The following is a 13,535-nucleotide window of genomic DNA, read 5'->3' as shown; positions in this document are numbered from 1 at the left end:
CTGAGAAGCCTGGTAGGCTACAGTCCATGGGGTTGCAAAGAGTCGGACACGACTGAGCGTCTTTCCCTTCCCTTCCTTCCCTACAGGCATTCTAAACTGGCTCACCAAACACAGCTCAGAACACTCTGGCATTCCCCTTTGAAACTCACTTCCACCTTAGACTGACGACAAATTCTTCTTCAAAGTCTGGCTGACTATAGATCTGGTTTCTAGCAAAATCTGATCTAAGACCTCAGGGCGCCGTCTGTTCAGTGAATGCTTCTGGACTTAAAGAGTCCCCATGTTGTTAAGGACAACAAATAAGTTTATCAGGAAAGTCACCTTTGAGACACATGATGTTGGAAAACCCTTCACTTTCTCCCTCTGTGCAATGTGTCAAGGAAACTCAGTGTCCCATATACAATGACGGGACTGCAGACATCAAGGACTTTTTCTGTTATCTGTCCTCTTGTAGATTCTAAGAAGTTCCTTAAATCAGAACTTTGGGTCTGTAAGCTATCAGTTCAATGTTTACGGAGTGTATCATGGCCCCAGTGTCTGATTGCCTGGAGGCGGCTTTAAGGGCTTTCTCTTTCCCTTGTGACGTGTCTTTTGATTTCTAAGAGCATATCCTGGAGATCCAGACTCCCGGATTTAGACCTGCCTCTATCGTCATGTGAACATGGCCAAACTGCTTACTTTCATCTGCACTCTTGCTGCCTCCTCTGCAAGATGAGATTTACAGCAGCTGCCTCAGAGAGCGAGTGTGAAGACTCCACGAGTGGACAGACAAGCACTCAGAATCAGTGCCTGGAGCCCGCCAGCAGAGCACTCAAGAGATGCACGCTGCTGCCATCATCCCCGTCACGGCGGTTTTGCACTCCACCACGGCAAATCTCACGGCGCGCTGACGAGGCGAGCAGAGCCAGGACTCAGACCCCGGGTGGGGACCTCAGAGTCTGACCTGAACCGATTTAGTATGTCAGCTTTCATGTAAGGGATAAGGATCACCCTACTCAGGGGTCAACTCACAGGTGCACACTGGAATCACCTAAGAGTCTTCATGAGCTGCTAGTGCCCAGAGCTTCTGACTCAGCTGGTCTGGGGTTGGCGTTTAGGACTGTTTTTTTTAAAGCTACCTAGGTGATTCTAAATTGTAGCTAGGACTGAAATAGCTCTGATATAACCCAACAATTTAACAGGGGAGAAAACTAACTCGTGGCAGAAAAGTGACTAGAACCTAGATCTCTCAACTCCAACATTCTTTCTCCAGTGCGTTGTTTATTAAAACATATTCCATTAAAAACCAGCAGCAACCCTAAGGATTGCTGATGAGTCCTGTTTCTATCCTGGGCAACTGACAGAATCTAGAAGGCAACTGAGAACCATGACTGCTAAGGACAAGCTGTCGGCAAGAGGAAGTGTGATCCCTGATTAGCCGGCAGGGAATTCTGAGGGAGAAAACGTAGAGTTTGGCTCCACATACAGCGTTTCCTGCTCTAAGGTTCTGCCTCTGAGACGCAGATTTTCCTCCCAGTTTTTCCGTCTCTTGCTCACAGCCGCTCACAGCGTCATGCCTTTAGCTGCATGACGGCGCCGCCGTGTTGCCTCTGCTGCCATCTGAGATGTCTTCAGCGTGATGTTCCTATGCTTTGGCACTGAAACAAGACGTGGCGCTGTCAGCCAGGAAGGGGCAGAGACGGAGCAGCAGGGGAGCCAATACCCACTCCTGGATGAGTGAGGACACGCCCTATTCTCTCGCAAAACAACAGCCAAGTGCTTCTGTATCCAGAGAAAGGGAGGTACCTAACAGAAGATGAAGCTGCCGCTGCACTGACCTATCAACACAAGACAGACAGGACACCACCTAGCACACACCAAGCGATGCCAGTGAGCGCTGGAAAAGCTCCCAAACACACCGGACTAGATGAACGCAGGTCCAGCGCAACAGGGGCTGGTGTGGCCACCTGCCAGTCAAACTGTGACAGCGGAAGTTCAATCTGCTGTCAAGAAGACGCTGCATCTCACAATCAACGGGGTCTCACACCCCAGCATGAGAGAAATAAGTGGAAAGCGAGCCAACCGCAGACAGATTCCATCTCGCCTTTGGAAAACACTGACCTGCACTCAAACAGTTCATAAATTTCTTTCCAATATTCCTTAAGCCTGAATAGAGGAAGAGCTCAAGGACTCCAAGGGTCACAGCAACATGAGACGAGAAGAGAGAGCATTCTCTGCAGTTTCTTATTTCCTTTAAAATTACTTGAGCGTTGTTTAGTGTAGAAACACAGTCTATGTTTAACGGAACAGGCCTGCACAGTTTGCACCCAGAACCAGAAAAAAGCGTGTTTCTGGACCCACTGTGCTCACCTGCATGTCCCCTGGCTTGCTTTCAACGGCCCAGGCTTCAAGAAACGGAGTCACATCTGGCTATGCTCATTTGCTTAACGGGGTTTCATTTTATAAACTCCTCAAACTCGTACTTCAACTGTTCTTATTTTTCCCCACAGACAAAAGCTCGCTATTGTTCCATGTACACGTGTTGCTCCTGGTTACTGTTTAGTAGTACTATGTTACATACACACATCAACTTGTTTATTGATCTATTCTCCTACTGATGGAAAAAAGGCTATTTCCAGTTTGGGTTCTTAGGAAAACAACTGCTCTGTGGGTTCCTTTACAAGAACCCTGTTTCTGTGGTGTTACATTTTCATTTCTCTTAGGAAAATGACTATTAGAAATGCTGAGCCATGGGGTTTGAGCTATGTTCAGTTTCATTAGAATCTGTCAATCCTCTTCTGAACTAAATATACCATTGTGTACTTCCACTAAAAATGTCGGAGAGTTCTGACTGTTCTATACACTTGTCAAGACTTACCAGTTATAATTTTAGCTATTCTGGTGGCTACATGGAATTTTATTTATGGATGCACTATAATTTATTGAACCAAGCTCCGACAGTTAGACATTATTTCCAATGTGTATTTGAAATAACACTGTAAAAAGTACCCTTACAAAATTACTTTCAGTATATATGCTAATTTTATCATTGAGCAAAGGTAATCAATCTGATATTATAAAAAACTGCATGGCTTTTGGAAAATTACTGATCACTCTCTCTAAGTAAATAATACTTATTTAACTTAAATGCAGAGTACATCATGAGAAACGCCGGGCTGCAGGAAGCACAAGCTGGAATCAAGATTGCCAGGAGAAGTATCAATAACCTCAGATATGCAGATGACACCACCCTTATGGCAGAAAGTGAAGAGGAACTAAAAAGCCTCTTGATGAAAGTAAAAGAGGAGAGTGAAAAAGTTGGCTTAAAGCTCAACATTCAGAAAACGAAGATCAGGGCATCTGGTCCCATCACTTCACGGGAAACAGATGGGGAAACAGTGGAAACAGTGGCTGACTTTATTTTTCAGGGCTCCAAAATCACTGCAGATGGTGACTGCAGCCATGAAATTAAAAGACGCTTACTCCTTGGAAGGAAAGTTATGACCAACCTAGACAGCATATTAAAAAGCAGAGACATTACTTTGCCAACAAAGGTCTGACTAGTCAAGGCTATGGTTTTTCGAGTAGTCATGTATGGATGTGAGAGTTGGACTATAAAGAAAGCTGAGCACAGAAGAATTGATGCTTTTGAACTGTGGTGTTGGAGAAGACTCTTGAGAGTCGCTTGGACTCCAAGGAGATCCAACCAGTCCATCCTAAAGGAAATCAGTCCTGGGTCTTCATTGGAAGGACTGATGTTGAAGCTGAAGCTCCAATACTTTGGCCACCTGATGCGAAGAGCTGACTCATTTGAAAAGACCCTGATGCTGGGAAACACTGAGGGCAGGAGGAGAAGGGGACGACAGAGGATGAGATGGTTGGATGGCTTCACCGACTCAATGGACATGGGTTTGGGTGGACTCCAGGAGTCGGTGATGGGACAGGGAGGCCTAGCATGCTGCGGTTCACGGGGTCGCAAAGTCAGACATGACTGAGCAACTGAAATGAACTGATCTGTCTCCCAGACAGGCAGCCAACCAAGCTGGCTGGCTCAGGTCCCTTCACTACCAATATGATTTTACGGGTATTGGAAAGGGTTCTCACTGCTGCTTCAGTTTACGCTCTTAATGTCAGCTTAAAAGGCTGACAGGTAAAGAAAACCCCTTCCGCTGTGCACTGGCCCTATGCGTCCCTGTCTCGTGCATGAATGGTCTTAGATGCGGCCAGCTCCCACTCTCTCTTTATTCACACGGTGTTGGCAGTATTCCAGTCCTTTCACATCTCTTCCATGAAATACTCCACCTCAGTTTATCAATGGACAATGAGATTTCTTTCAGTGGCACAAAGCAAGCATATGAATTCAGGCGTTAAAAATGAAGGTCCCTCCACGACCACAGTAATAAGGAACTGTCTCCCTCCCACGGCAACGATGATCTTCGTAATTTGGTCTCAATACAGTGCAGTGCACGTTTGGAGTCTCATTCAGAAACAAAAATGCCATTTCCTCTTGCTAGAATCTGTACCGCTGCACTTCATTCCTCGCGGTGGTTCAGTCGCTCAGTCGTGTCCGACTCTTTGGGACCCCATGGGCTGCAGCACGCCAGGCCTCCCTGTCCATCACCAACTCCCAGAGTTTACTCAGACTCATGTCCACTGGCTGGTGATGCCATCCAACCACCTCATTCTGTGTGGTCCCTTCTCCTCCTGCCCTCAATCTTTCCCAGCATCAGGGTCTTTTCAAATGAGTCAGCTCTTCGCATGAGGTGGCCAAAGTATCAGAGCTTCAGCTTCAATATCAGTCCTTCCAATGAATATTCAGGACTGATCTCCTTTAGGATGGACTGGTTGGATCTTTTTGCAGTCCAAGGGACTCTCAAGAGTCTTCTCCAGCACCACAGTTCAAAAGCATCAATTCTTCAGCACTCAGCTTTTTTTATGGTCCAACTCTCACACCCATACATGACTACTGGAAAAACTATAGCCTTGACTAGACATACCTTTGTTGGCAAAGTAATATCTCTGCTTTTTAATATGCTATCTAGGTTGGTCATAACTTTTCTTCCAAAGAGCAAGTGTCTTTTAATTTCATGGCTGCAGTCACCATCTGCAGTGATTGTGGAGCACAAAAAAATAAAGTCTGTCACTGTTTCCATTGTTTCCCCATCTATTTCCCATGAAGTGATGGGACCGGATGCCATGATCTTCGTTTTCTGAATGTGCAGTTTTAAGCCAACTTTTTGACTCTCCTCTCTCACTTTCATCAAGAGGCTCTTCAGTTACTTTTCACTTTCTGCCATAAGTGTGGTGTCATCTGCATATCTGAGGTTATTATTTCTCCTGCAATCTTGAGTCCAGCTTGTGCTTCTTCCAGCCCAGCATTTCTCATGATGTACTCTGCATGGAAGTTAAATAACCAGGGTGGCAATATACAGCCTTGACGTACTCCTTTCCCTATTTGGAACCAGTCTGTTGTTCCATGTCTGGTCGTAACTGTTGCTTCCTGACCTACATACAGATTTCTCAGGAGGCAGGTTAGGTGGTCTGATATTCCCATCTCTTCAAGAATTTTCTAGTTTGTTGTGATCCACACAGTCAAAGGCCTTGGCATAGTCAATAAAGCAGAAATAGATGTTTTTCTGGAACTCTTGCTTTTACGATGATCAGCAGATGTTGGCCATTTGATCTCTGGTTCCTCTGCCGTTTCTAAAACCAGCTTGAACATCTGGAAGTTCATGGTTCGTGCACTGTTGAAGCGTGGGTTGGAGAATTTTGAGCATTACTTTACTAGCGTGTGAGATGAGTGCAATTGTGCAGTAGTTTGAGCATTCTCTGGCATTGCCTTTCTTTGGGATTGGAATGAAAACTGACCTTTTCCAGTCCTGTGGCCACTGCTGAGTTTTCCAAATTTGCTGCCCTACTGAGTGCAGCACTTTCACAGCATCATCTTTCAGGATTTGAAATAAATCCATTGGATTGATTTATTTCAATCCATTTGATTTAAATCCATCACCTCCAATAGCTTTGTTCATAGTGAGGGTTCCTAAGGCCCACTTGAGTTCGCATCCAGGATGTCTGGCTCTAGGTGAGTGATCACACCATCGTGATTATCTGGGTCATGAAAATCTATTTTGTACAGTTCTTCTGTGTATTGTTGCCACCTCTTCTTAATATCTTCTGCTTCTGTTAGGTCCATACCATTTCCATCCTTTATTGTGCCCATCTTTGCATGAAATGTTCCCTTGGTATCTCTAATTTTCTTGAAAAGATCACTAGTCTTCCCATTCTGTTGTTTTCCTCTATTTCTTTGAGGAAGGCTTTCTTATCTCTCCTTACCTTTCTTTGGAATCCTGCATTCAGATGCTTATATCTTTCCTTTTCTCCTTTGCCTTTGGCTTCTCTTCTTTTCTCAGCTATTTGTAAGGCCTCCTCTACAATGCCACGAACCTCTGTCCATATTGTTCAGGCACTCTATCAGGCCAAACCCTTGAATCTATTTCTCACTTCCACTGTATAATCGTAAGGGATTTGATTTAGGTACCATACCTGAATGGTCTAGTGGTTTTCCCTACTTTCTTCAATTTGAGTCTGAATCTGGTAATAAGGAGTTCATGATCGGAGTCACAGTCAGCTCCTGGTCTTGTTTTTGCTGACTGTATAAGAGCTTCTCCATCTTTGGCTGCAAAGAATATAATCAATCTGATTTCGGTGTTAACCATCTGGTGACGCCCATGTGTAGAGTCTTCTCTTGTGTTGTTGGGAGAGGGTGCTTGCTATGACCAGTGCATTCTCTTGGCAAATCTCTATTAGCCTTTGCCCTGCTTCATTCTGTACTTCAAGGCCAAATTTGCCTGTTACTCCAGGTGTTTCTTGACTTCCTGCTTTTGCATTCCAGCCCCCTATAATGAAAAGGGCATCTTTTTTGGGTGTTAGATCCAGAAGGTCTTGGAGGTCTTCATAGAACTGTTCAACTTCAGATTCCTCAGCATTACTGGTTGGGGCATAGACTTGGATAACTGTGATACTGAATGGTTTGCCTAGAGATCTTCTGTCATTTTTGAGATTGCACCCAAGGACTGCATTTCAGACTCTTGTTGACTGTGAGGGCTACTCCATTCTTCTAAGGGATTCTTGCCGACAGTAGTAGATATAATGGTCATCTGAATTAAATTCACTCATTCCAGTCCATTTTAGTTCACTGATTCCTAAAATGTTGATGTTTAGTCTTGCCATCTCCTGTTTGACCACTTCCAATTTGCCTTGAATCATGGACCAAATATTCCAGGTTCCTGGGCAACACTGCTCTTTACAGCACCGGACCTTGCTCCTAACACCAGGCACATCCACAACTGCATGTTGACTCTGCTTTGGCTCAGCCTCTTCATGCTCTGGAGTTATCTCTCCACTGATCTCCAGAAGCACCTCCAACAGGCCACCTACTGACCCGGGGAGTTCATCTTTCAGTGTCCTATCTTTTTGCTTTTTCATACTGTTCATGGGGTTCTCAAGGCAAGAATACTGAAATGGTCGGGCACTCCCTTCTCCAGTGGACCACATTTTGTCAGACCTCTCCACCATGACCCGTCCATCTTAGGTAGCCCCACACAGGATGGTTCATAGTTTCACTGAGTTAGACAAGGCTGTGGTTAATGTGATCAGTTTGGTTAGTTTTCTGTGACTGTGGTTTTCCTTCCTCCCACAGATACTGCCTTTTCGGTCAGATAAATTCCTCTTCATTCCTTCAAACTTAGTTCAGATGTCCTCATTGAAATTCTCAATTTGTGGTGTTTACTTGTTTCACACACTGGGCAGTGTTACACAGGTATTTTTAACACTGCTTACATCCTGAAACTCCAGTACTTTGGCCACCTCACGTGAAGAGCTGACTCACTGGAAAAGACTCTGATGCTGGGAGGGATTGGGGGCAGGAGGAGAAGGGGACGACAGAGGATGAGATGGCTGGATGGCATCACTGACTCAACGGACGCGAATTTGAGTGAACTCCGGGAGTTGGTGACGGACAGGGAGGCCTGGCGTGCTGCAGTTCATGGGGTCACAAAGAGTCGGACACGACTCAGCGGCTGAACTGAACTGAACTGACGTCCTGCTAAACTCATGTCTTTCTTCCTCCCCTACTAGAGTACACGTTTCTTAAGGGCAGAAACAGTTGTCTTGCAGTCTTTTGTATCTTTAGCCCCTGAGTGAATAACTGTCAGTAAAGGAGGTTTAAAGTCGTGTGACATAAAGATGAAGTTTACAAGACAACCAAAGTAGTATATCTCTTTTGCTCACTGATAAAGGTGCTTCTAGAGATCAAGGTAAAATCAAGTCCTTTTCTATTTTCATTTACGGAAAATCAATATAAAGTAATGCTTTGCCTTAGGAATGTGAAATGGTTTGCAAAATGAATCACTAGGGCCTTGCAAATTTAACCTAAAATATATCATTTCCATCATTTCCTTTCTTATCCCAGTGAAAATGGTAGAGGCACACACGGCCTCAGGAGCTGCTGACGCTTCTAATTCTAAGTAAGAGAACCCTGTGAAACTTTATTCAAGCAGGTCAACTAAAATTCCATAAGAATGTACACACAGTTAGCATCCTGCAAATGAGAATGCATTTCCTCTAACGGTTTCTGAGCAGTTACAACGGCCAGAAACCATCACCAGCAGTGTGAGCATGCATTCACATGCAATGTACAGTCCAGTTCAGTTCAGCCGTTCAGTCGTGTCCAACTCCTTGCGACCCCATGAATTGCAGCACGCCAGGCCTCGCTGTCCCTCACCAACTCCTGGAGTTCACTCAGACTCACGTCCATCGAGTCCGTGAGGCCATCCAGCCATCTCATCCTGGGTCGTCCCCTTCTCCTCCTGCCCCCAAGCCCTCCCAGCATCTGTTTCCAGTGAATCAACTCTTCACATGAGGTGGCCAAAGTACTGGAGTTGCAGCTTCAGCATCATTCCATCCAAAGAAATCCCAGGGCTGATCTCCTTCAGAATGGACTGGCTGGATCTCCTTGCAGTCCAAGGGACTCTCAAGAGTCTTCTCCAACACCACAGTTCAAAAGCATCAATTCTTCAGTGCTCAGCCTTCTTCAGAGTCCAACTCTCACATCCATACATGACCACAGGAAAAACCACAGCCTTGACTAGACGGACCTTAGTCGGCAAAGTAATGTCTCTGCTTTTGAATATGCCATCTAGGTTGCTCATAACTTTTCTTCCAAGGAGTAAGTGTCTTTTAATTTCATGGCTGCAGTCACCATCTGCAGTGACTTTGGAGCCCAAAAAAATAAAGTCTGACACTATTTCCACTGTTTCTCCATCTATTTCCCATGAAGTGATGGGACTGGATGCCATGATCTTCGTTTTCTGAATGTTGAGCTTTAAGCCAACTTTTTCACTCTCCTCTTTCACTTTCATCAAGAGGCTTTTTAGCTCCTCTTCACTTTCTGCCATAAGGGTGGTGTCATCTGCATATCTGAGGTTATTGATATTTCTCCCGGCAATCCTGATTCCACCTTGTGTTTCTTCCAGTCCAGTGTTTCTCATGATGTACTCTGCATAGAAGTTAAATAAGCAGGGTGACAATAGACAGCCTTGACGCACTCCTTTTCCTATTTGGAACCACTCTGTTGTTCCTTGTCCAGTTCTAACTGTTGCTTCCTGACCTGCATACAGATTTCTCAAGAGGCAGGTTAGGTGGTCTAATATTCCCATCTCTTCAACAATTTTCCACAGTTTATTGTGATCCACACAGTCAAAGGCTTTGGCACAGTCAATAAAGCAGAAATAGATGTTTTTCTGGAATTCTCTTGCTTTTTCCATGATCCATCAGATGTTGGCAATTTGATCTCTGGTTCCTCTGCCTTTTCTAAAACCAGCTTGAACATCAGGGAGTTCACGGTTCACATATTGCTGAGGCCTGGCTTGGAGAATTTTGAGCATTACTTTACTAGCATGTGAGATGAGTGCAATTGTGCGATAGTTTGAGCATTCTTTGGCATTGCCTTTCTTTGGGATTGGAATGAAAACTGACCTTTTCCAGTCCTGTGGCCACTGCTGAGTTTTCCAAACTTGCTGGCATATTGAGTGCAGCACTTTCACAGCATCATCTTTCAGGATTTGGAACAGCTCAACTGGGATTCCATCACCTCCACTAGCTTTGTTCGTAGTGATGCTTTCTAAGGCCCACTTGACTTCACTTTCCAAGATGTCTGGCTCTAGATGAGTGATCACATCATCATGATTATCTGGGTCTTGAAGATCTTTTTTGTATAGTTCTTCCGTGTATTCTTGCCACCTCTTCTTAACATCTTCAGCTTCTGTTAGGTCCAGACCATTTCTGTACTTTATCGAGCCCATCTTAGCATGAAATGTTCCCTTGGTATCTCTAATTTTCTTGAAGAGATCTCTAGTCTTTCCCATTCTGTTGTTTTCCTCTATTTCTTTGCATTGATCACTGAAGAAGGCTTTCTTATCTCTTCTTGCTATTCTTTGGAACTCTGCATTCAGATGCTTTTATCTTTCCTTTTCACTTCTCTTCTTTTCACAGCTATTTGTAAGGCCTCCCCAGACAGCCATTTTGCTTTTTTGCATTTCTTTTCCATGGGGATGGTCTGGATCCCTGTCTCCTGTACAATGTCACAAACCTCATTCCATAGTTCATCAGGCACTCTATCTATCAGATCTAGGCCCTTAAATCTATTTCTCACTTCCACTGTATAATAATAAGGGATTTGATTTAGGTCATACCTGAATGGTCTAGTGGTTTTCCCTACTTTCTTCAATTTAAGCCTGAATTTGGTAATAAGGAGTTCATGATCTGAGCCACAGTCAGCTCCTGGTCTTGTTTTTGTTGACTGTATAGAGCTTCTCCATCTTTGGCTGCAAAGAATATAATCAATCTGATTTTGGTATTGACCATCTGGTGATGTCCATGTGTAGAGTCTTCTCTTGTGTTGTTGGAAGACGGTGTTTGCTATGACCAGTGAATTTTCTTGGCAAAACTCTATTAGTCTTTGCCCTGCTTCATTCCACATTCCAAGGCCAAATTTGCCTGTTACTCCAGGTGTTTCTTGACTTCCTGCTTTTGCATTCCAGTCCCCTATAATGAAAAGGATATCTTTTTTGGGTGTTAGTTCTAAAAGGTCTTGTAGGTCTTCATAAAACAGTTCAACTTCAGCTTCTTCAGCGTTACTGGTTGGGGCATAGACTTGGATAACTGTGATACTGAATGGTTTGCCTTGGAGATGAACAGAGATGGTTCTGTCGTTTTTGAGATTGCATCCAAGTACTGCATTTCGGACTCTTGTTGACCATGATGGCTCCTCCATTTCTTCTGAGGGATTCCTGCCCGCAGTAGTAGATGTTATGGTCATCTGCGTTAAATTCACCCATTCCAGTCCATTTTAGTTCACTGATTCCTAGAATGTTGACGTTCGCTCTTGCCATCTCTTGTTTGACCACTTCCAATTTGCTTTGATTCATGGACCTGACATTCCAGGTTCCTATGCAATATTGCTCTTTACAGCATCAGACCTTGCTTCTATCACCAGTCACATCCACAGCAGGGTATTGTTTTTGCTTTGGCTCCATCCCTTCATTCTTTCTGGAGTTATCTCTCCACTGATCTCCAGTAGCATATTGGGCACCTACTGACCTGGGGAGTTCCTCTTTCGGTATCCTATCATTTTGCCTTTTCATACTGTTCATGGGGTTCTCGAGGCAAGAATATTGAAGTGGCTTGCCATTCCCTTCTCCAGTGGACCATGCTCTGTACATTGGACCACAATATACAGAGCAGGGGCCAAAATAATTCTGACCAAAATATCCAGTAACTAGTAACAGGACATTTAAATGTAAAACTGACTAATCAACAAATATCTTTTTTATCAACAGAAGAAAAATTAATTGAGTATGCAATACTTGTTTTTTTAGGTTTTTTTGACATACTGTCTCTTTGGTTCTCTATCTCAACCTCCATCAGCTTGTTACAGTCATTCTTCACAGTCACAGAAGTTAAGCTACATTAAGCACACACAGGAGAATAAAATGAAAATTAAAAACTCACTCAATTCCATGATAATGACATACTGAAGCTTCTTCAAAAGGTAAACCACGAAGTTTCCGAGGACTAAGTTCTGGTGTCAGGACAAAAGTCTTCTCCCTGAAACAAAAAGCTTTCATTTGCATTTATTTGGTGAGAATGTTCAAGAAACTGTCTAAAGAACAAAGTCTGATTTCCTTCTCTATGACTAGATATTACATGGGATTAAAAACTGAATCACATCAGGAAGCCAAAGAAGAAAATGAAGTAAGGTTAAGCCTAGGGGTTTCGTCTCGTACATTTTCTCTGTCCCAAGCTTCTAAATATGATAATATTACTTATTTTACAAAACTATTCTGCTGCTGCTGCTGAGTCACTTCAGTCGTGTCGGACTCTGTGCGACCCCATAGACGGCAGGCAGCCCACCAGGCTCCCCCGTCCCTGGGACTCTCCAGGCAAGAACACTAACGGTGGGTTGTCATTTCCTTCTCCAATGCATGAAAAATGGTTGAATCAAGAATAGAACATGATCTGTAGGGAAATTCAAGAAGGAGTATTATTCCTGAAGCATATGTTTTTCCTGGTGTAGTAAACTGCTTATGCATTTATTAACAGTTAAATTGTTTCCTTGCAGTGGAATAATTAAAGTCAAACTCGAATCTTCAGTAACAAAAGAGGTATTTAGTTCCAATTATACCACATGGGGAATCCAGATTTTTCTATGCCTGGGAACATAGTCAGGCTGACACCTATTTTAAGAATCAGTGACCTTTTAAATATCAGTGGATATGAAGACTAACTGGTGGTTTCAGCTCTTCTAAAGCTGGTTCCAATCAGCAGGTGTGGCGGAACTAGTCCTGTGGTGAACTTACGTAAAACACTCATTCTCAGCCCCTGCACGTCGGGACCTGCAGTCAGGTTAAGCTTTCTGAGTGATTCTAGTGAGAGGCCTCCTCCTCTGCCTGGGTTGGGGGCCACTGTTCTGATGAGCTGCATCATGATTCCTGGACCTCAGAGCAGGTTAGAGGTGAGGATGGGAGAATTAGGCAAGTCTCTTTACACTGGTAACAGGCAGCAGGAGACACCAGGGGCTTGACTTCAGAGACTTACGAATGGCAGACAGGAAAGCAAGTAGGCAGTGGGGTATCAAGGGTAACTCACTGTCGCGCTTCCCCGCTTGGCTTCAGTGATCGAAGCTGCCCATATGACACTGAGTATTGTCTACAGAGTGTAAGGGAAGCATCTGAAATCATTACATTAAAATTTAAGACATATGCAAGTTAATGAATCCTGAAAACCAGGATTTATATTCTAATGCATTCTATACTTTGCTTAATACCGCTTTTCAGGTGGTTCCTCGATAGATACTTAACAGAAGCCCACAGGGCCTTGAGCCATTACCAAGAAAGCTCACCCTTCAACTTTAACACAAGACATAGCTGATGATGACACAGTTCTTTACTAACATCCAGGAATTATATCAAACTTCCCTGGATAAATCACTGGCAAGC

At 44.0% G+C, this 13,535-nt stretch overlaps 1 protein-coding gene across 1 annotated transcript in view; it reads right to left on the bottom strand.

Annotated features, from left to right (window-relative positions):
• Positions 1-13,535, bottom strand: part of MTBP (MDM2 binding protein) — a 66,692-nt gene that overhangs the window by 10,615 nt on the left and 42,542 nt on the right. The window contains exon 17 of the mRNA XM_052651719.1: positions 12,049-12,144. Coding sequence (XP_052507679.1) covers positions 12,049-12,144 — 96 coding nt within the window. The remainder of the gene's footprint in view (positions 1-12,048; positions 12,145-13,535) is intronic.

The sequence above is a fragment of the Budorcas taxicolor genome, chromosome 14 (genome assembly GCF_023091745.1).
Source record: "Budorcas taxicolor isolate Tak-1 chromosome 14, Takin1.1, whole genome shotgun sequence".
Lineage (NCBI taxonomy): Eukaryota > Metazoa > Chordata > Mammalia > Artiodactyla > Bovidae > Budorcas > Budorcas taxicolor.
The sequence above is the reverse complement of the archived record's forward strand: the minus strand, read 5'-3'. Positions and strand labels throughout refer to the sequence as shown.